Genomic DNA, 22,977 nt, shown 5'->3' on the forward strand with positions numbered 1-22,977 from the left:
GTGCATCTCCACTGAATTGAAAACATGGTATGCTTTTGACAATTCAAGGTCCCAAGGTCTGTGGCAGCTTGTTCAATGTTACATGCATGGTTGGGAATTTGATTCTCTGCCCACTGCTCTTCATCCTCTGCCCACTTTGCCTTCATCCAATACTTTCTACATTAGACTAGTCTAGGAGTCAGCAATCTTTTGGAATCAGTGTGCCAAGGGTTCATTCATTCACTTCTCTGGTGGTGATGATGTGGGGGAAGGGGGACTACAGAGGCTCCTCCAAATCCCAGGCCGAGGTGAATCCAGGGATATCCTGGAAGAATTCTCTGAAGCCTTGGTTCCCAGGAATCCTGGTAGCCTAGGATGGTCAGGGAGTCAGAAGGGAAGGGCTGAGAACAAGTCCCCCTCAGGCCTCTCCCACACCACCAGCCCCTGTGCCCCTATAACCCATCTTTTATGCCACCTTGGGCATGCATGCCACAGGTTGCCGAGTCCTGGACCAGCCCTGTTAGCCACAAGCATCCTCCTCTCTTCCCATCTGGCTAACCTTAATAGCATCCGGCCACTCTGGCCAAGGCTTCAATGTGGGGGTACAGGTCATATCTTCCCCTCCCTTTGCTTTGACTCCCTAGGACAAGCTGGAGCCGGAGGGAGGTCAGCAGAGCAGGGTTAAGAGGTCAAAGTTAGAGAGTCCGAGTGAAAGGACCAGACTCTGGCTTCCTGGGTGTCTGAAGTCCAGCCTTCCACCCTCCCCCACTCCAGGGAAAATCACAGGAAGGGAGCTGCTTCGGATGCCAACTGTCCGAGGAGCCTGGGACCCTGGGCATGGGAAAGGGTTTCAAACGCTGCTGTTGCTGGCGCCTTTCCCTCCGAGAGAGGCAGCCCTCTCTGCCTCTCTGTTTGCTGTTTGTTTGGGGCCTCACAAATAGGGCATTGAAAACACTTCCTGCAGCTGAATGACGCCCTGTGTCGCCTACCGCAGGCGGGCACTGTGGCCCAGCTCACAGGCTGGCTGCCTTTGGGGGGAAGCCTGCAGGGCGGGGCGGGGAAGAGGGGTTCCCGCAATGCCCTCTCCTCTCCCCAGGGAAGGGAGGAATCCTCTCTTTCCTTCAAGTAGTCTTTCTTCCTTCTGGTCAGGGCAGCTTTGCTCAGACCACTCCTGGGACACCAGGTCCCACTCTTGCCTTGGGATCCAAAAAAATCCCCCCCCCCCAGTCCGGAGGCGGCTGGGGGATAGCAGGAGGGGTGGGGAGTGGAGAGGGAGGGAGGGAGGGCAGAGGCTTCAGTTATTAATAGCTCTCCTGACTCAGAGCCACCCCGTTATGCGAAACCAAGTAAGGTAACCCCCTCTTTGGAGACAAGATGCCTCTGGCTGTCAGCGATGGGCTGGGAGCGAGGCCCAGAAGGCGGGGTTAGCCCCGAGGGGTCGGGGCCATAAATAAGAGGGTCGCGTGTCAGGGAGATAAACATGAGGGGGTGCAGGGCCTGAAGAGAGTCGCCAGGGGCTGTCCGGAGCCGAGGCAGAGGGAGGCGGAGCGCTAGTGCCAAGGCCCGCGCCAGCGTCGGAGCGGCATCGGCATCGGCATCGGCAGCACCAGCGCCAGCGCCCTCACCAGCCGAGCCCCGGTCCAGCCTCAGCCCGAGAGGAGTCCCGTCCCGTCGGTGCCCTCCCCGCGAGGGCAGCGGGACCAGGAGGGGCTCTCGCCTCTGCCCCGCGCGGCGCGGCGCGGCCCGGGGTGCACTCCGGGCAGGGGGGCGCTGCCAGCATGCCTGGCGCCCTCCGTGCCTGGTGGCTGTCCGGGCTGCTGCTGGGGCTCAGCCTACAGCTCCGGACCCGGGTGGAGGCGTGCAGCTGCGCCCCCGCGCACCCCCAGCAGCTGCTCTGTGCCTCGGCCATAGGTGAGTGCGCCCCGGGGCAGGCGGCCGGGATGGGGGGCGGCGCGCGGGACTGGCTGGCACCACTCCAAACTCTCTCTGCGTGTACGACTGGAGTTGGTACTAAGCTCCTACGATCACAGAATGCCCCAGCTGGGAAGCGCACTCCAGTCCAAACTCTCGCCCCCACTTTACAGTTGGGGGAACTGAGGCCCAGAGAGAGGCAGGGATTTGTCCGAAGTCACATAGCGAGTTAATAATGGCAGAGGCGGGGTTAGAAAGGAGGTCTCCTGACTTCCAGACTGGTGCTCTTGGAACTATCCCAGCTGCGCTGGGGAGAAGGTGGGGGAGGGGGGAGCTCTAGAGCTTGCATATGGATCATTAACAAGAGTTTGCCCAATGGCCTTTATCTGGAGAAAACACTCCGTCTCCTCCCACCCCATCCCCCTCCTCCAAAACCAAACCCGGACTCCCCTTCCTACAGTCTTACACTACTTCCTTCTTAACTCTTAAACGAAGGCATTGGGAGAGGACTCATTGCTATAGCAACATTTGACAATTGGAAAGTCACTGGTTTTTAAGAGAATGTACAAAGAGTCTTCCAGTGGTGACCCGTGGCATGGAGTCGCAGTCCGGCAGAGCTGGAAGAGGATCTAGAGATCTGGTCCAAATTCTTAATCTTACAGATGGTGAAACTGAGGTCCAGGGACAGTGAAAGTGTCTCAGCACTTGGGACAGAGCTTGGACCGATAACTCTGTTTTGCCTTGCAGGGCAAGGGGACTCTTTCCACTGCACCCACCACACTGTCTTCTCTGTCCTTGCCTTTACTCACCTAAGAAAGTTCAGTACATGAAGAGAGCAGAAAGAATAGAACAGTTCGGTGCCGCGAACAGAATGTTGGAGGATTCAAGCAGCTGCTGATGTGGAAAGTCAGGGTGGGGTAGAGGAAATGAGCACTGGAATGAGAATAAGAGGTCCTAGGATCCAATTCATGCTCTACTACTTCAGACAAGTCACCTCTCTGCGCCTCAGTTTCCTTGTTTGTAAGATGAAGGAGTTAGACTAGATCACCTCTAAGATCCCTTTCAGCTCATCTCCTTTGTGTACCGTTTCCAGAGCCTCCCCCATCCCATCCCCTGCAAGGTTATTTTTTAAAAAGTAATCATTAGGGGGCAGCTAGGTGGTGCAGTGGATAAAGCACCGGACCTGGATTCAGGAGGACCTGAGTTCAAATCTGGCCTCAGACACTTGACACTTACTAGCTGTGTGACCCTGGGCAAGTCACTTAGCCCTCATTTGCAATGCCCCCCCCCCTCCCCAAATCATTGGATTCATCTTGATTTCTTGGGATTGGCCTCTTTCTCTTTGAAACTTATGGCAAGGTTTGGGAGAGGGGCAGGGGGAACACAAAGTTAGAATCTAAAGAGTTTTCCTAAAGAAGAACCCATTCTACACCTCCCTCATGAGCAGTCATTGAGTCAGTGATGGAGAACTCTCTATACCTGGGGGCTCCCTATTCTACTTTTGGACTTTTCTCATTTTTAGAATGGCAACAGTTGATTGGAAATCTGCATAGGAAATTTTCAGTTCTGCCTTCTAAGACTGAGCAAAGTTGGTCAGACCCCTCCTCTACATGTCATCCCTTCAACTACTCGAAGACAGCGAACAGAGCCCCCTACTAGGTTTTACCATCTTTCAGCTAAATCATTCCTTCTGTTCTATCTCCCAATAGCCTGGGGTTTAGCCCCCTCACCACTATCATTGCTGGTGTTCTCTGGCTGCCCTCAGGCTTGTCAATGTCCTTCCTAAAATGTAGCACCCAGAACAGATCAGATTTCTAGGTAGTAGTCTGAGCAGGAAGGGTTGGAGCCCCTGTCCTGGACATTGTGATTCCATTTAAGCAGCCTAAGATCACAATGGCTTGAAGTTAGCTGAAAATGCACACATCTTTTTCACATAAATTGTTGTTTAGGCATGGTTTCCTCCTCCTACCCTTAGCATTTGGAGCCAGAAGGCACCTCAGAGGTTTGTTCCAAATCCCTCATTTTACAAATGAGAAAACTGATGACCAGGGAAGCGATTTGGCCAATATCACATAGGTATTAAGTATCAGAGACTTTGGACACTTGACTTTTTGAACCAAAGTGTAAGATTTTACATCATTTTTTTTTTTGGTCAGTCAACAGGCAGTAACTACAAGCATTTAAAAAAAACCAAACATCTATTATATGCTAAGTACAGGAGACCCAAAGAAAGGTAGAAGCCAGTCGCTGCTCTCAAGGAAGGCACAGTAGGTACAACCAAGATACACACAGGTTAAATTAGAGGGAATCAACAGAGGGAAAGCACGAGTATTAAAGGGAATCAGGAAAGATATCGTAAAGCAGGTCAGTTTTCAGCTGAGAACCTAAGCAATCTAGGAGGCAGAGATGAGCAGAAAGAGATTTCCAAGGGTGGGATAGCAAATGAAAATACACAAGAGGAGGGAGATGGTTTGTCTAATTCAAAGAGCAGCAGAAAGGTCAGTACATGGGGTGGGGATAGGGACTGTAAGGAGGAAACAGACTGGGAACAATAGAAGGGGCCCGATTAAGGAGGGCTTTAAACAGAGAGTTTTACTTTTAGTATTGGAGGCAATAGGGAGCTAGTTGAGTTGATTGAAGAGGGGGATATTTTGCTTTTTTTTTTTAAATAGAATTTTATTTTCCAAAATATATGTAAAAACAAAATTTTAACATCAATTTTTAAAAAAACTTTGTGTGATATTTTGCTTTTTGAAGATCAATTTGAAGGCTGATAGAAGATGGACTCGAATGGGCGATACTTGAGGGAGGGAAAGCAACCAGTAGGTTATTTCAATATTCTAGGTGGGAAGTGATAAGGCCCTGAACCAGAGCAGGGGCAATATCAGAAGAGAGAAGGGGCCATCTAATGAGAGATGTGGTTGAGGTAGATATAGTAGAGATGTGGCTGAGGACCGGCAACTGATTGGAGGGGGAATGGTGAGAGGGAGTTAGAAGTTGAGAATAACACCTAAGTTTTGAGCAGAGGTGATTAGGAGGAAGGTGATAGCCTTGGTAGACTAGGGAAGTTGGAAAGAGGGGAGGGTTTAGGGAAAACGATAATAAATTCAGTTTTGAACATGCTGAGGTTCAGATGTCTATGGGATATGAATTCAAAATGTCCAACAGGCAGTTGGGGACATGAGACTAGGGGGTCAGGAAAGAGGTTAATGGTGGCCAAATGAACATGAGAATCATCTGCAGAGTTGATAGCTGAAGTGATGGAAGTTGATAAGATCACCAAGTAAAATTGTAGAAGAGAAGAAACTCAGGACAGAGCCTTGGGGGACACCCACCCATACTTCTCCAGTGTGACTGACTGGATGAAAGTCCAGCAAAGAAGACTGAGAAGAAGTGGTCAGGTAGACGGGAGGAGAACCAGCAGAGAAGAATGCTTTGAAAATGTAGACAAAAGAGAGTATGAAGGTGAAGGAGGACATCTAACACATGTCAAAGGCTGCAGAGAGTTGAGGAAGGATGAGGACTGAGGAAAGGTCATTGGATACGGAGAGTGAAGGATTGTTGGTAATTTGGGGGAGAGCAGTTTCAGTCGAGTGATGAAGTAGCAAGTCAGCAGAGAGTTAAGAAGGGAGGAAGAAGAAAAGGAAGAGGAGTCATCAATTATAGACATCCTCCTCTAGGAGTTTAGCCAGAAAAGGGAGAAGAGATATAGGACAATAGTTAGCAGGGATGCCATCCAGCTTACTCCAGACCCCTCTCAATTAGCAACACTTAGTTAATTTTGAGCTATTCACATAGTTGGGTTCCAAGAGATGAAGGTTTTACTGCTGCTCCTGCTACGTCACTGCCTGGACTGTTTAGAGCCTGCTGGCCTTCGGAACTCATGGAAGAGGGGGCTTTTTAATGGTGCCTTCCTTTCTTCCTTCAGCGTCTTCACAACTGAGACCAGATCACTCCCAAATCTTTCAGCAAAGAGATACGGAAAAAAAAAGTGGGCATGCTACGGTCCCTTCCATTCCCTGGCTCCTGGCTCTAGCCAGAGTGTCTATAAACCGCTCATTACCACAGCCAATGTAGAACGTGAATTTCCAACCCTACCCCCAATTAGCATTTCTATGGACTGAGGAATCCTTTCTGCATACTGAGTAATGGCTTTTTGGACCAGACAAGACATTTTTGTGGTCCCAGCTCTGTTTGTGACAAGTAGTTAGTCCTGTTCAGATGGGCTGCCCTTGGAGCATTTTTTATGGGTTATTCTACTTAAAACACCAGTGATCGGGTGAGGTTGGGGAGGGAGATGGTTAGGGACAATGGATGTGGTCTTAATGGAAAATGGGATCAAAATCTGCCTCAACATGTAATAGTTTCATGATCCAGGGCAAGTCATTTACCTTTTGTGAGCCTCAGTTTCCTCATCTGTAAAATTGGGATAATAATAGCACCTACCTGTTCTCATTGTTCAATTGTGTTCCAATCTCTGTGACCCCGTTTGGGATTTTCTTGGCAAAGATACCGGCATGGTTTGCCAGCTCATTTTACAGTTAAAGAAACTGAGGCAAACAGGGTTAAGTGACTTGCCTAGAGTCACACAGCTATTAAGTGTCTGAGGCTAGATTTGAACTCATGAAGATGAGTCTTCCTGACTACAGGCCTGGTGCTCTACCCACTGTACCATCTGGTGCTAACACCTACCTAGGATCATACATTTAGAGTTGGAAGAGATCTTAGGATTCATCTAGTCCTTTTAGAGATGAGGAAACTGAGATTGAGTGACTTGCTCAGGGTCACATAGCTAATGTGTACAAGGTAGATTCTAAACCCAGGTCTTTCTTCTTCCAATTCCAGCATTCTATCCATTATTTCATATTCACTCTAAGTCAACTCTGAAGGGTAGTTGGGAATATCAATTCAATAAGCATTGATTAAGTTCCTCCTGCCCCCTCCCCACAAAGACAAAGACAGACAGATCCTACCCCTCAATGACCTGGCATGAGTATAGCGTAAGCTAATGTTTATAAAACTAAGGCACTATATTAATGTTAGCTATTATTACTCTGAGAACTTTGAGCCCTTTTCCTGATGAAGGGGCTGATGGATAGGCAGGAGACTAGGGTAATGCCCAGTGCCAGAGACAGGGAGGTCCTTGAGATGGGCAAGGTGGTCTGGGTCTTTGACTGGAGTAACTCCTTCATGGGATGGTCTTCTAATTCAAGGTCCTGGGATCGAGAATTTGAAGGGGCCTTGGGGACCATCTCATCCAACATCTTCATTTTCCAAATGAGGAAACTGAGAATTCCCAGGGATATAATGATTTTCCAGGAGATGAATTCTACCTGGATGCCGTATTGGCACATCAAATTCAATACACCCAACTCTGAACTTATCATTTTAGCTAATCAACCTGCCCTTCCTGCAAACTTTATTATCTGGGTGGAGGGCACCATCATCTGCTCAGCCACCCAAGTTCATATCTTTAGAGATATCTAGTCTATCTACTAACTTCCTATACCACTACCTCCCCATTCCATCAGTGACCCAGTCCAGCCAATTCTCCCTCCACTCCACATCTCTAACATCTGTCCCTCAGTTACCATTTCCATCCATCATGTGAAACACAATCAGAAATGGGGCCATTACAAAAAGGTCCCTGCTGATTGCATATTGCCTTAGAAAACCACATATTAACATGTGTGCTCGATTGTGCTCGATTGTGGGGGCAGCTAGGAGGTCACAATGGATAGAGCACAGGGCATAGAGTCAGGAAGATCAGAGTTCAAATTCAGCCTCAGACTTTTACTAGCTGTGTGAGCCTGGGAAAGTCATTTAACCTTGTTTGCCTCAGTTTCCTCATCTGTAAAATGATGTGGAAAAGGGAATGGCAAACCACTCCAGTATCTTTGCCAAGAAAGCCCTAAGTGGGGCCAGACATAACTGAAACAATTAAACAACCACAAATGCCTTATTGTATTTTTATTTATTTTCTTAAATATTTCCCAGTTACATTTTTTATAGGGCAATGACGGTTATGTGACTTGTCCAGGGTCACACAGCTAGTGTCAAGCATCTGAGACCGGATTTGAACTCAGGTCCTTCTGAATCCAGGGCCAGTGTTTTATCCACTGTGCCACCTAGCTGCCCCCTCCCAATTACATATTAATCTGGCTCCAAGTATAACAGACCCCAATACTCCCCCCCACAGTGTGTTTAGCACCTTTGATTTACATGGCCAGTAGCTGACTGCAGGCCCTCCTTGCTTCTCACCTGCACTGTGGTAACAGCCTTCCAATCGTTCTTCCTAAATCGGAGCTATGGAGTTGATTTTCCTAAAACACAGGCCTGACTACATCACTCTCCTCCCCCAGAACCATCAGCGGATCCCTATTGCCTTTAGAAAAAAATACAAACTCCTCAACCTGACATTTAAAGGCCCTCCACAATCTGGTGCCAGACTTTCATGCACTCCGCATTCCAGGACTGGGAACTGAACAGAAGGAAAAAAACATTCTCACAATGGGATCTGTCCCAGTTATAGAGTAGGCTTTTGCCACCTTATGAGATAATGAAAACCCTGTCCCTAAATGTGTTCAAGCTGAGGGCAGATGTGCAGTAGTCAAGGATGCGGTAGAAGGAATTTCTGAATCAGGTTGGGGCAGGGGGGCAGGGTGTATGGAGGTTGATGAGGGGTCCTTTATAGTGGCATATGAGAGAGAACACTGCCCCTGGAGTCAGGGAGACCTGAGTTCAAATCCACCCTCAGACATATATGCTAGCTGTGGGACCTCAGGCAAGTCCCTCAAATGCCATCTGTTTCAGTTTCCTCATCTGTAAAAATAAGGATAATAACAGCCTTTACTTCCTAGCATTGTTGTGAAGATGAAAATCAAATGAGGTAATATTTGTAAAGCACTTAGCACTGGTGGGTGCTTAATAAATGTGAATCCTATCTCCTTCCATTCCCCTTCCTTTCTGACTTGCTTCTAGTGCTCCAAGAGGCTAGACCACTGCTGGATCTCAGTTTTCCTGCCTTCCTGGTTCCCCAAGAGCCAGCTGTTCAGTAATAATAACCACAAAAATAGAATTACTCGCATTTACATAGCACTTTAAGGTATGCAAAGCACTTTACAGATATTACTTCACTTTATCCTCACAACAATCCTGGAAGGTAGAAGCCATCATTAAAACCACTCTACAGTTGAGGAAACTGAGACAGAGAGAGGTTAAGTGACTTGCCCAGGGTCATACAGATAGTAATAATAATAATAATAATAATAATAATAATATAGCTTACATTTATTAAGCACCTACTACATGCTAGGCACTGTGCCTATGTGCTTTACAATTATTATCTCATATGATCTTTACAACAACCCTTTAAGATAGGGGCTATTGTTATCCCCCATTTTACTGATGAGGAAAATAAGACAGACAGAGGTTAAGTGGCTCACCTAGGATCACACAGCTAAATGATGGAGGCTAAATTTGAACTCGGGTCTTCCTACTACAGTTCTGGTATAGCAACTATGCCACCTAGCTACTCAATGCCAGTGGAGAGGATGTGTGTGTGTGTGTGTGTGTGTGTGTGTGTGTGTGTAAATGAAACAAGAAATTCAAGTTCAGAGCATTAATGAAGTCCCCTAAACTTATTTAACAGCCAGAGAATGTCTGTAACCATGACATCATAACCATAATCATGACATCACAGTAATAATCCTAACTATAATGTCAATATCATAATATTGTCATAATATCATAATTATAACCATGGCATCATAATTATAATAATAACTATAATTATAGTCATAATATCACAACATAATAATCACAACTTTATAACTGTAACCATGATATATCTATAATAGTGACATAATTATAATAACTATTATCATAATATAATAACTAAAATTATGACATAATAACTCTAAAAATGTCATCCTCAATGTAATTGTAATATCATGATGATGATCACGACGTCATAATGGCAATCACAGCATCATAACTATAACCATGGCATCATAATTACAAGCATGATATCACAGCTATGATTATGATATCATAATTATAAATATTATCATAATTATGACATCATAACCATATCCATGATGTCATAAGTATAATTATGACATCCTCAATGTGACCATGACATCATACTGGTGTTCATGACATCATAATTATAATCCTGACTGCATATCATGACCTTGTAACTATAATCACAACATCATGATGTCTTTGTGGTTTTCCAAATTTCTTCCTCCTGTACATTATCTACTTTAAATTTAACAACAAGCCTGTGAGGGAGAAAGATCAGGTGCTATAGATAAAGAAAGGAAATGATTTACCCAGGGTCACACAGCTATTTAGTGGCAGGGCAAGGACTAGAATCCTGTTCTTCTGGTGCCTGCTCTGTTATCCCCTAGGTCTATACCTTGAAACATCTTGCAGTAAGTAGCATCTCTCCCAGACTCCTGTCCTGAAGAATACTTTCACCCGGACCCTTTAAAAGTATGACTCAAATACCCATTCCCTCTGTGATCTATTTCAGTCTGGCTTTTCATAGAATAGGTTTTTAAAACCTCAGATCCCCCCAGCACTGGTTTGGGATTTAGTGAGCAGCCTGGCTGAGCATGGGGTTCTAGCCTGTCTCAGTCTTCCAGGATAATTGACACGTGAGCACCTGGCTTATCCAACTTCTGGGACCAAGGGACTGACCGTGACAAGCTTCTCAGGCCACTGAACCTCTACATCACTAACGGGTCCTTCCTCTTCTTTCCCTTGTAGTGATCCGGGCCAAAGTATCCAGTGAAAAAGTGGTCCCAGCCAGTGAGGACCCAGCTGATATTCAGAAAATGATCCGCTATGAAATCAAACAGATAAAGGTACAAGGAGAAGGGCCAGAAATTCCCTTCCTTTTGGTTTTCTTCTTGAGATCCATTTTCTGGGAGGAATCAGGGATGGACTCAGTCAGGGGGAATCGTTGGGTCAACAACAACCTCACGAGGATGTAGTTAGGGTGTGGGGAGAGGAACGATAGTCAGCACAGCAGAATGGAAGGGACTTTCTAGATCAGTAGTGCAACTCTCTCATTTTATAGACAGAGAAACTGAGACAAGAAGAATGACTTGCCCAAGGTCCCTGAGCGAGTCAATAATAGAGAAAGAGACACAACCTAGGTCCTCTGTCTCTTTCTCCCACCCACTTTGTGACTCTCCAGTTTTGCCAAAAGCCATCTCCTGATCCAAGCTCCTAACACTAAATCTTTTGTGTCATGGTCCTCTTTGTCAGTCTAGAGAAACCTGCTAATTCTTTCTCAGAGTGATGATTTTCTTTTCTTTTCTTTTTTTTAAAATTTTTTATTTTTACAGGGCAATGGGGGTTAAGTGACTGCCCAGGGTCACACAGCTAGTAAGTATCAAGTGTCTGAGGCCAGATTTGAACTCAGGTATTCCTGAATCCAGGGCTGGTGCTTTATCCACTGTGCTACCTAGATGCCCCCCAGAGTGATGTTTTTCAATGCATAAAATAAAATACTCAGGATTGCCAAGGAAACCAATTACATTGAAATACTGTTATCAAAGTATTTGTTAAAAACAAGTTTTATGGGGCAGCTAGGTGGTACGTGGACAGAGCAACTGGTCCTGGAGTCAGGAGGGCCTGAGTTCAAATCTGACCTCAGACACTTACTAGCTATGGAACCCTGGACAAGTCACTTAATCCTGACTACCTCCAAAAAAAAAAAGGTTTTTAATGCTCATTGTCACATGGGGAAAAGGAGGAGATGGGAAGCTTAGAGGACCATGTGGGTCACTACCATGGGGTAAAAGGAGGGGGGTAGAATAACGGTGTAGGTTGTTGAGATTTGAGGTGGCCAGAATGATTTAAAAAAAATAAACAACTAGATTCTCCTCTAAATGTTCTTTGGCTCTGGGGAACATTTGGGGTCTTAGGCAGAGACATGGGTGACACGACTGTATTTTTAGAGGGATTTAAAGGAAATTGAGAGCAAGAAGCAGCACCGTATGGTAGATGGTTTGGTCTCCTCATTTTATAGACACGGATATGGAGACCTAGGGAGGAGAAGCAGTTTGCCAGGATCACATAAATGGTGTGTCATAGGGCCTGGGACTCACTGTGTCTGGCATGCTTGGTCAGCTGGAATTCTAGGTACCCCCACCTCATGGTGGCAAGGCCCACACTGGTGCTCTTTTTGTGTCTCCTTTCTGAAAGGCTTGACCTCATCTCCTTGTCAGGTCATCTCCATGCAGGCATCTGCTTTGAGGGACCAAAGGAGCTCCCCTTCCCAAGGGACTGTGCTTCAGAGCTACCTATGTACAGCCTAGAACTTGAACAAAGGCAGGCCTAAAGCAAGAGGTACATTCATTCCCCAGAATTAATTAGTCTTAACTTCCTAAAGCAAGGAGAAGAAAGGAGTTTTCTACCCAAGTCACAGACCTACATATGTTGGTTTCCCCATAATAACCTACATTTCTATAACTGTTATTTTTTTAAAACTGGGTATTCATTCATATAAGGAACTCCTAGTGCAGAAATTCCCTCTATCAAGGAGAATCAGCACCTGCTCTGCAAATTACAGTCTCTTTTAAACATTTTCTTTTTTCTTATTATGAAGTTGACAAATATCAACAACCATGACTGTTTCTATGTGTGCACACATACGGATATGCATACACATACACACATACACATATGCACACACACATAATACATATACAATATGCACATACACATATATACACAGATACACATGCACATATACACACACATACATATATATGAAAAAACCAGACAAGGAAGATTCTATAAGAAACAACAAATCTCTACATATAGTTACACTTTCACATATTTATTATTATATATTACATATGCTATTGATATGTAAATGCATTATTATATATTATAGATGACAATATATACACATCACATATATTATATTACATATATTGACATATAATCTGTACATCTTAGTCTCAGAGTGTTTTTTGTCTGGTTAAGTGACCTGCTCAGATAGTTAGTATGTGTTAGAGGCTGAACCTTAATCCAGGTCTTCCTGTCTTTGAAGCCAGCTTTCTGTCTTCTAAACTATTGATATCACACTCAAATAGAAGTGGGGGCCCCCATAAGGATCCCTGTGGATTGTATATTTACTTAGAAAATCATGTATTTTTAAAAACCACCACAAATGTTAAAAATCTAAGGCTAGTGATCTTTCAATGGCTTTTTGGATTCATTTAATATTCAACAAACAGTGAAACTGTTGCTCAGTGAAACTGAGCATCTTTTGTGTGCAGATCCCTACGTGGATAACCTCAATTGAGGGCCATATGAGTAATTCGAAAAATTGTTAAATTTAAAATTTTATTTAAATATTTATTTAAAATTTTAATATTGTTTAAAATTTCAATTTAAATTGATTAAATTTTTTTTGGTTTATTTACCTTTTAGGAATAGGAACCATAAGAATTTTCAAGTCATTCTATCCAAAACAGAGACAGGGACACACACACACACAAACATAAAGATAGGGATTTTGATATAGAATCGGTAGAACCTCTTATCACAGTCCCAGTAAAGACTTTAAAGATTTTGTTGCATTTCTGTCCCTTTCATCATAAATTTGATCAGACCTCTTGGAACTGGCCACTTGGATCAGATGACATCAGGTTAGGAGCTAAGTTGGGGCTATGGACTAAAGGCTCCCCAGGGTTACTCTAAAGGAGAATGTGATGATTTCAATTTAAAGACATTAGTGACTTAGTGATGACCTCAGCACAAACTTTAGTTTGTAGGTTAGAACCCAGATCAGTGCCTCCAAAATACAAAAAGCTCCTGCTTCCTAGGGCAGATCTCTAGAAATTTGCAAAGCATAGGCTGTTTCTGTGATCTTCCTCAGCCTTCCTTAGCCTTGCACATAGGTGGCAGAGCAGGCTGTTTATGTGATTCAGTTGGAAAGTCTTCTTTCCCAAATATATCTCACCACCTGTCATTGTTTCCTGATATTCCACTCTTAGATAGTCATTTCTTTTTCCTAAGACATTGTCTCACTTTAAAACGCAAACAACCTTGGCAAAGATAACACATTAAGCCTCCTCAGTTATTTATATCTTATTATGATGAGATTCTCATTTGCTTTCCTGAGAGGTTTAGGGAGGGGGATGAGGAAGGAAGAGGAGTGAAAATACAGAAGCCAATGCTGGAAACTGAGGTTGGGCTGAAGTGTTCTCCTTCTTCTTGCCTTAGAGAATAGATTCTTAAACTTCTTATGTCATGGAGCCTGTGAATCCTGGTGATGCCTATGGACCCTTTCTCAGAATAAGCTTTTAATTGCACAAAATCAAATATATAGGATAATAAAGGAAGCCAATTATATTGAAATGTAGTTATTAAATTTTTTAAAAATTTCTAAATAAATAAATAAATAAATAAAAACTAAACAAATAAATGAATGAATGAACAAACAAACAAACAAACAAACAAACAAATAAATTCATAGTCCCGAGGTTAAGTATCCCTGTTTAGAGCCATCCTGGGAGGGAAAGGGAGGGGAGAAGGTTTGTAACTCCACTCTCTTCAGAGTTGTGTCCCTCCTTCTGCATCAGTACCCGGAGAGTACCTTCCCACCAACTGGAAAGACTCTCTTTTCATTAAAATTGGCTTAGTCAGGCCTGGCACATGCCCACAATCCCTGAACTGACCTTTCCAGTTGGTTTGTTACAATATAAAAGCAAGGCATTCATGCATGTATTTATTTTGCCATAAAATTTTGGCACCATCTCACCCAAATTCACTTTTCTGAACTTGTCTTGTAGATGTTTAAAGGCTTCGATAAGGTGAAGGACGTTCAGTATGTCTACACACCCTTAGACTCCTCTCTGTGTGGGGTCAGGCTAGAAGCCAATAAGAAGAAGCAGTATCTCCTCACTGGTAAGTACCTCGGGTCAGTGAAAAAGGCCCTCCTGGGGGAGCAGAGTGGACCATAGCCTCTCAATCTGTAGCTTGAGGGTTCTGGCTCTGCTGGGTTGGACAAAATCAATCAATCGATATACATTTATTAAGTGCTTACTATGTGCCAGGCACTGTGCTAAGCACTAGAATGGTTGGGACCTTCCAATCAATGCTCAGTAAGATTATCTTATGACCAGAAAGAACGTGTTCTAGTGAGAGGCACAATAATAGAATCTTACAGGTAGAAAGTACATCCTTCTACAGGAATGCCCTGTATAGCAGCTGGCCATCCAATCTCCATTTGAACACTGTTCTTGATGGTGAACTCACTACCTCTACAAGACAGCCTTATGTCACTAATGGACAACTTAGAGCTGCCAGAAAATTCTTTTTTTATGTTAAGCTAAAGTCTGCCTTTCTATAACTCCTATCCATTGCACCAGTCCAACCCTTAGGAAGGAAACAGAGCAAGTTGATTCCCCATCTTCCATATAACAGTCTTTCAAGTGTTTTGAAGTGCGTGATTATTCTATCCTTATCCCTGAGTCTTCTCTATTTCATACTGATCTGCCCCAGGATCTCCAACCATTCCTTGGTTTTCAGTTCTCCTACCCTCCTAGTCCTCATCTGGACCTGCTCCAGTTTGCCAGTGTCTCTCTTAAAAAGTAGGACTGGGAGGCAGCTAGGTGGCACAGTGGATAAAGCACCAGCCTTGGATTCAGAAGGTCCTGAGTTCAAATCTGGCCTCAGACACTTGACATGTACTAGCTGTGTGACCCTAGACAAGTCACTTAACTCTCACTGCCCCACCAAAAAAAAAAAGTAGGACCTCATGCTAAACACAATATCCCATATATGTCTCTGGCCAGACCAGAAGAAGATAGGACCATAGATCTTTGGAGGCCATCTACCTAATCTAACCTCTCCCAAATCTTAGAGCCACATTCAGAGTAGGGGGAAATAGGCTTATTCTCTCTTTGCTCTCACCCCACTTGGTTGGGAGATCCCACTGTACCTATTATCGGTTGACCGTCAAAAAGCATGGGATTTGGTGCAATAGAAGGCCATTCAAGGCTCTCTTCAAACAAGATGTCTCTGTGTGCACAAATCACAACCAAAAAGAAGATCCCTGGAAGAGCCTGACAGCAAAAAAAACAAAAAACAAAAAAACCTTGTTCAGTAAGCTTCTGGTCCTCGGTTTCAAGTGAGACACGAAAAAAGGAGAGGCATTTTCACTGAAAGGTGTTCACTGCTGTCATGGGGGAGATCCAGCAATGAGTCCAAACTGAAGAAGGTCAGATCTCCTGTTGGGAATGACATTCTGATGGCATCGTGTCCTAGAAACCTGAAGAAGCTCCTCATGAAGTCTACAATCATTCCCATAGAGTTTGACCTAACTGTTCACAGATGGGAAACCAAGAGGATGAAGGATGTTCTCTGTCTAAATGATGATAAGCAATTGGATGGAAAACCTATGGAGTTCATCCATTTGTGTGTATGTGCATATATATACATACACATATATACAGATACATGTACAAACATGCACATATATACACATATAGGTGTATGAGTATATAGGTATATATATAGTTGGATATATACAACATATATGTGTGTATAAACAATACGCATAATGTGTACAGGGACTATTGACTTGGAGTCAGGAATTCATGAGTTCGAAATCTGCCTCACAAACTTCTTACCTGCATGAACCAGGCAATTTACTTAATCTCTATTTGCCTCAGTTTCATCATCTATAAAATCGGGGTAATAATAGCACCCACCTCCCAAGGTTGTTGTGAGCATCCAATGAGATGGTGTTTGTAAAACCTAAAGTGCTCTAAGAATGCTAGCTGTTGGAACCCAGAAGAATCCCAATGTCAATGGCCCACTTCTGGTCAGCAGGTTTTCAGGGTGGTGAATCCGCCCTGCAGTTTTCCTCCTGTCATTTTTGCATAGAATTCAGCCCCTTGAGTATCTGAAGAACCAGGGAGGCTGCGGGGGTTGTGCAGAATGAGGAAATGGAATCTCTAATTCTGATCCTGCCTCATTGACCTTAGGCCAGTCATTTGATTTTTATGGGTTGGGATTACTTTATCTACAGAACAGAAATAGGGAATCACTAAGTCTTCTCCCCCTTCTGAATCTTCTAGCCTGTGATCACTCTGTATTCAGCACTGTGCTTGGCACTGAGGGTGAGAAGAGAAGGCATACAGGACATAAACAGACCCTGCCCTCAGGAAATGTACAGCCCAGCTAAGGACAAGAGGCACAGGCATGTGAAGTGATGTTTTGTTATTCAGTTTTTTCAGTCATATCCGACTCTCCATGACCCCATTTGGGGTTTTCTTGGCAAAGATACTGGAGTGATTTGCCATTTCCTTCTCCTGCTCATTTTACAGATGAGGAAACTGAGGCAGACAGGGTAAAGTGACTTGCCCAGCATCATACAGCTAGCAAGTATCTGAGGCTGGATTTGAACTCAGGTCTTCCCGACTCCAGGTCCAACACTCTATCTACTGAGGCACCTAACTGCCCTGTGTTAACATTGGTTTGGGGAACTGTACTTAGGGAAAAATTCTCTCCACCAGTACAGAGGACACCTTGGTTGAGGCTTAGATTGGTAGTTGCCTAGATAGTGAAAAGTTAAGTGAACTACCCAAGGTCACACAGCCCATATCAGTCAGAGGCTCTTAAGCCAGACAAATCTATACCAACTATGCTACATTGCCCCTTGATTACAAAGATAGCCTATGTTATATAAGACTTTAATGTCTACAGGGTCTACAATACCTCATTTGACTCTGATCACAATCTCATGAGGCAGGTGCTAAGTCTCAGTTTCCTTGTCTGTGAAATGGGGAGGTGGGTGCTATATCCCTAATTCACAGACAAGGGAACTGAGACTTCTGGTGCTTAGGTCACCTGCCCAGGGTAACACAGATAGCAAATGTCTCTAGGCCTTCTTGGTTCCATGTCCAGTGGTCTAATCCCTGCTCCATATTTACACAGGGTTCTTTCCTAAATGATCCTTGTTAAATGAATGCTCTGAGAGCCCCCTGGACTAATAAAAAATATAAGACCCAGCCTCTGCTCTGTAGGGCCTTCCAGCAGGGGTGCACCAGATATGTAAACATGTAGAATTAAATAACAACAAAAGAGATGCCATGAGTCAGGATTTACTAAGGAACAAACACCTAAGTAATTGGGAGCAGAAATGTCAAAAACAGGCCCCACGGATTCCTAATTGCTCCCAACTGCCCAGAACCAGAGCGAGATTAAAATGTAATTGGGAAATATTTTATAAAATGAATAAAAAATACAACATAACACGGATAATGTTGATTTGTGGTTTTCTACATCCATCTGCTGTGGCAAGGATCCTTTTTATGGTGTGGTGGCTCCTGTTTCTACTTGAGTTTGACCCCACTGGACTACATCAATGATTCCCATTGAGTGGTTCGTGACCCAACCCCCTGAGGGTTCACAGTGATGGTCTCCTTGTTGATGCTAAAGATTCTTTAATGGAGCCTTAATCAGTAAATAATAGTAAATAATATCATGAGTGGCATATTAAATTGCCCCAGGGCAATTTAATTATTTTTTGCTGAAAAGGGTGCACAGAATAATAAACATGGGATGGGCAGCTAGGTGGCCCAGTGGATAAAGCACTGGCCCTGGATTCAGGAGGACCTGAGTTCAAATCTAGCATCAGACACTTGACACTAGCTATGTGATCCTGGGCAATTCACTTAACCTTCATTGCCCTTCAAAAACAAACAAACAAAAATATTAAATATAGGAAGCCACATGTGTGGTGACATCAAGGGGTATCACAGGAGAAGTGGGCAGGGAGGGACGGTTAGAAGCTTGGGTGGTAAGGGGGAGCTTCATGGTAGATGTGGGGTTTGAGTTAAGCACTAGAAGGCTCCGGTTACTTGGAGCTTTCAATTCTCCAAAGCACCTTGCCCCAAATCACCCTTAAACCTGAGGGGTGCCAATGTCTTCCCCAAGGTCACACAGCCAGGAAATGGCAACACCAATCCTAAGTCCATAACATCTCTTTCCATGACATCTCACTGTCTCACTGCCCTCTCAAAACATGATAAGTACTGAGGACTGGGGATGGTGTTCCTGGTGGGCTGGTTAGAAGGAATGCAATGATGAAAGTCTCAGAGGTAGAAGGACTCTTGGAATATCTAGGGAACCATAACGACACCATTTTGGTTGGGGTATTGAGGGTATGCGTAGGGATATTTCAAATAACAAATGTTAATTTTATTTTATTATTTTATTTTATTTTGTGGGGCAATGAGGGTTAAGTGACTTGCCCAGGGTCACATAGCTAGTGTCAAGTGTCTGAGGCTGGATTTGAACTCAGATCCTCCTGAATCCAGGGCTGGTACTTTATCCACTGCGCCACCTAGCTGCCCCCTAAATGTTAATTTTTTAAAGGTTAGCTGGGGCTGTATTGTGTAGGGCCTGGAATGCCCGGTGAAGAACTTTCTATGGTGCCGTACATCCCTGTATCTTCCCAACTGGTATAGTGTTTTTGAATCTCCTCCTGAATCCAGGGCCTGAGAGAAAGAGAGGGAAGAAGGGAAGGCCAGGTAGGGGTTACTCCAGTTAATCAGTTCCCCTCAGCACTGTCATTAGATGTCCTGAGGCTCTGGTCTCTAGGAGGGCTCTAGTCCTCCAGGAAGTCTTATGTGAAGGGCCAAAGGGAACATGGCTAATGATGTTCTCTCCTTCTCGCAGGCCAGATTCTAGATAATGGCAAAGTATTCATCAACATGTGTAATTACATAGAGCCCTGGGACGACCTGTCCTTCTTGCAGAAGAAAAGCCTGAATCACCGCTATCACATTGACTGTGGCTGCAAGGTAAGCAGGAAAAAGCAGCAAAGGGGATGGGGGAAGGGAGGGCTGGGCCTCTCGATGCCTTGCCTGGACCTTTCTGGGGTGGTTCTGATCTTAGTTCCCACCACAGGGGGTTAGAAGGGAAGAAGGGCAGGCTCATAGAACATCAGAGCTAAATTATTCTCATTTTGTTCATAAGTAACTGAGGTTCAGAAAAATGACTTGCCCAAGGTTATAAATCAGAAGGTGGCCAGGGTGTACACACACAAAACATGCATATGTACACGCATATATGTACGCACATACAGACACCCGTTTGTCATTTACTACCTATATGGCCTTACTTAACTTATCTAAGTATTCGTTTTCTCATCTGTAAAAGGAGGTCAGAGCAGATGACCCCTGAATCTTTGATCCCAAGGTGGTGCTTTAGAAGTTACATTCTCTGCTCCGAGGGACACTGGCCAAGGAACATAGTGTGAAAGATTCCTGCTGGGATCTTTTTATTTCCCTCAGTAGAGGAAGCTAAAGAAAAAATTTACAAAGTGTGTTTTTGTAAGCTAGTCAAGTAAAGAATAGAAGGAGAAAAGGGAAAATAAGAATCCTTTGCAATTAGGAGAGAAGACCTGAGTTCTGAACCATGCTCCACCAAGAACTCACTCTGCCTGGGCCATTTCAAGTAACCTCCCTGTGCCTCAGTTTTGTCATCTGTAAAAGGAGGAAGTGGAATCTGGTAGGCAGCTAAGTGGTACAGTGGCTAGAGCACTGAGCCTTGGAGTCAGGAAAATCTGAGTTCAAATCCATCCCTCATTTCCTAGCTGTGTCTCTGGGCAAGTCATTTAATTCCTGTTTGCCTCAGTTTCCTCAACTGTAAAATGTAGATGATAATAGCACTTGCCTTCCAGGGTTGTTGTGAGGATCAAATGAGATAATTATAACTCTCTTAGCACAGTGCCTGGCACATTGTAAGAACTATAGAAATGTTAGCTGCTATTATGAATTAATAATAATAATTGTTATTATTACTATTCAGCCTCAGACACTTCCTTGACCCTGGCAAGTCACTTAACTTCTGTCTGCCTCAGTTTTCTCAATTGTAAAATCTATCTCCCTGAGTTATTGTGAAGATCAAATGAGATATATTTATAAAGTGCTAAAGTAGGCACTATATACAAAGTAGCTACTATCATTGCTATTGTTATCATTATCATTATCTCTAAAGATCCCTCCCATATCTAAGATTCTAGGATTTCTTTATTCAGTGATTCATGAGTTTAAACATATTCTCATAGGTTCACAGCTCCAGAGGCCATCCTCTAGATGAGGCAACCCCCTCCTTTTATAGCTAAGGAACCTGAAGCCCAGAGAAGCTTAGCACTTTGCCCAAGGTCACACAGGTGATAATCATCAGAGTCAAGATTTGAACCCAGGTCCTTTGGCTCCAGAAGTCAGTGAATGTTCCACAGTAACACATGACCCCCTCATGTTCTGTTCTGTTTAGATCATCACCTGCTACACAGTGCCGTGCTCCATCTCGGCCCCCAATGAGTGTCTCTGGACAGACTGGCTGATTGAGCGGAAGCTCTATGGGCACCAGGCCCAGCATTATGCTTGTGTTAAGCGCAGTGATGGCACCTGTGGCTGGTACCGGGCTGGCCTCCCCCCTGAGAAGGAATTCATTGACGTCAGTGAGCCCTAGAGAGAAGCATCACCACACACCCTTCTAGCCCCCGAGAGGCCTGGAGGCCAGTTACATCCATCCATCCATCCATCCATCCATCCATCCATCCATCCATCCATCCATCCATCCATCCATCCATCCATCCATCCATCCATCCATATGTCCATCTGTCCATCCCTACACAGCTTCCCACTGCTTAATGTAGCCACCGCTTAGGAACGCTGCCAACCTCATGGAAGGTACCAGTGTATGTGGAACCACGCAGCGGCCGGGTAAGAAGAGGGCTCAGGCTCCTGGAGGTGGCTGCTCTGAGAAGGCCAGTCAGGCTTGGGGTGCTGGGAGAAGCAGGACCATCCATCGGCCTGGTCCCTCTGCTTTAGTTTGCTCCTCTTACTGAGTAGGTTCTGAAAAAAGAACTCAGGAGTCATCTTGAACCAATCCTTCTGATCAGGCTGGGGCTTGTTTCCATCCCTCTCCAAAAACAAAATGTTGAAACAGGAATGAGAGTGCTTTCCATGTCTGGAGCTGACATGATGCAGGCTAAATATCGTACAGTGTGTGCACAAATTATCAATAGCCCCGTGTTGTACAAAAGTAACTACTGTGGTCAAAGCGAGTGAAATGGGCTGATTTGGGGGAATCATTAAAAAGCATCTTGTACCCTTGCTGTGTGTGTAGGTCTCTTCTCCACTCCTCTCTCTCCTGGCAAGGCCTGGACAGAACCAGCTGCTGCTTGCTGATCCTGTGTAATTACCATGGGGTCTTGGGGGCGGGGGAGCCTGGGAATCTCAGAACTCCCACTCAGTGCAGAAATTCTTTCTCTAACATCCCTGACCAACAGCCCTCCAGCTTGTGCTGGAAGATTCCAAGACAGCCCGAGTCTACTGGTTGTCAGAAAGTCCTTGCATATATTAAGCTGACCCAGATCTCCCTCTAGCTTTCACCCACTGACTCTTGTTGGACCCTCTGAAGCAACTCAGAAGTTCAGCCCTTCTACACGAAAGCTTAACACTCCCATAATTCCTTCAACATTTCCTCTTATGACAGAGTTCCCTCCCCACACCCACACCCATTAAAAAAAGCCTCCATTAATTTGCTGATGCCTACATTTCCACCATTTGAGCTTACTTCCTTTAGCTTAACCCAAGGGTTCTTGATTTTCCTTGGGTTAGTCCAGTGAAGCCTATGTTCCCCCCACTTAGAAATATGCTTTTAAATGCAATAAAACATGGCAGGTTATAAAAGAAAGCAATTATACTACAGATAGTTATATTAAAATAAAGTTAAAATAAGCACAATGACCCCTGGTCAAAAACCTCTGGAAGTCAAACAAGGGCTGTTGTTCACAGTTAAAATGTAAACATCACCCCCTACCCCAGAAGGTACACTGACAATCCTCTTCTGGGGTGGGGTGGGGTGGGGGGATCCAGACTTGCAATTTTATGAATGTTGAGAGATCCCAATTAGGAAATTCCATTTGCCAATGAAGATTAGTTACTGTTCTGTACCTTATAGTCTTAGAGAAGTGGGCAGGGGGAGGGGGAGGGTGCATGGGAAAGTCAAGGGACTTGCCCAGGGTCTCACAAT

The 22,977-nt window shown here is 44.4% G+C and overlaps 2 protein-coding genes across 2 annotated transcripts in view; one reads left to right on the plus strand and one right to left on the minus strand.

Annotated features, from left to right (window-relative positions):
- SYN2 (synapsin II) overlaps positions 1–22,977 on the minus strand; it is a 269,596-nt gene that overhangs the window by 53,308 nt on the left and 193,311 nt on the right. The gene's annotated exons all lie outside the window — the stretch shown is intronic.
- On the plus strand, positions 1,286–22,055 carry TIMP4 (TIMP metallopeptidase inhibitor 4). The gene is made up of 5 exons (XM_043976115.1): positions 1,286–1,890; positions 10,666–10,763; positions 14,712–14,826; positions 19,609–19,733; positions 21,211–22,055. The coding sequence occupies exons 1-5, from the start codon at positions 1,758–1,760 to the stop codon at positions 21,406–21,408; spliced, it is 669 nt and encodes a 222-aa protein (XP_043832050.1). The 5' UTR covers positions 1,286–1,757; the 3' UTR covers positions 21,409–22,055.

Source organism: Dromiciops gliroides, chromosome 1 (assembly GCF_019393635.1).
Source record: "Dromiciops gliroides isolate mDroGli1 chromosome 1, mDroGli1.pri, whole genome shotgun sequence".
Lineage (NCBI taxonomy): Eukaryota > Metazoa > Chordata > Mammalia > Microbiotheria > Microbiotheriidae > Dromiciops > Dromiciops gliroides.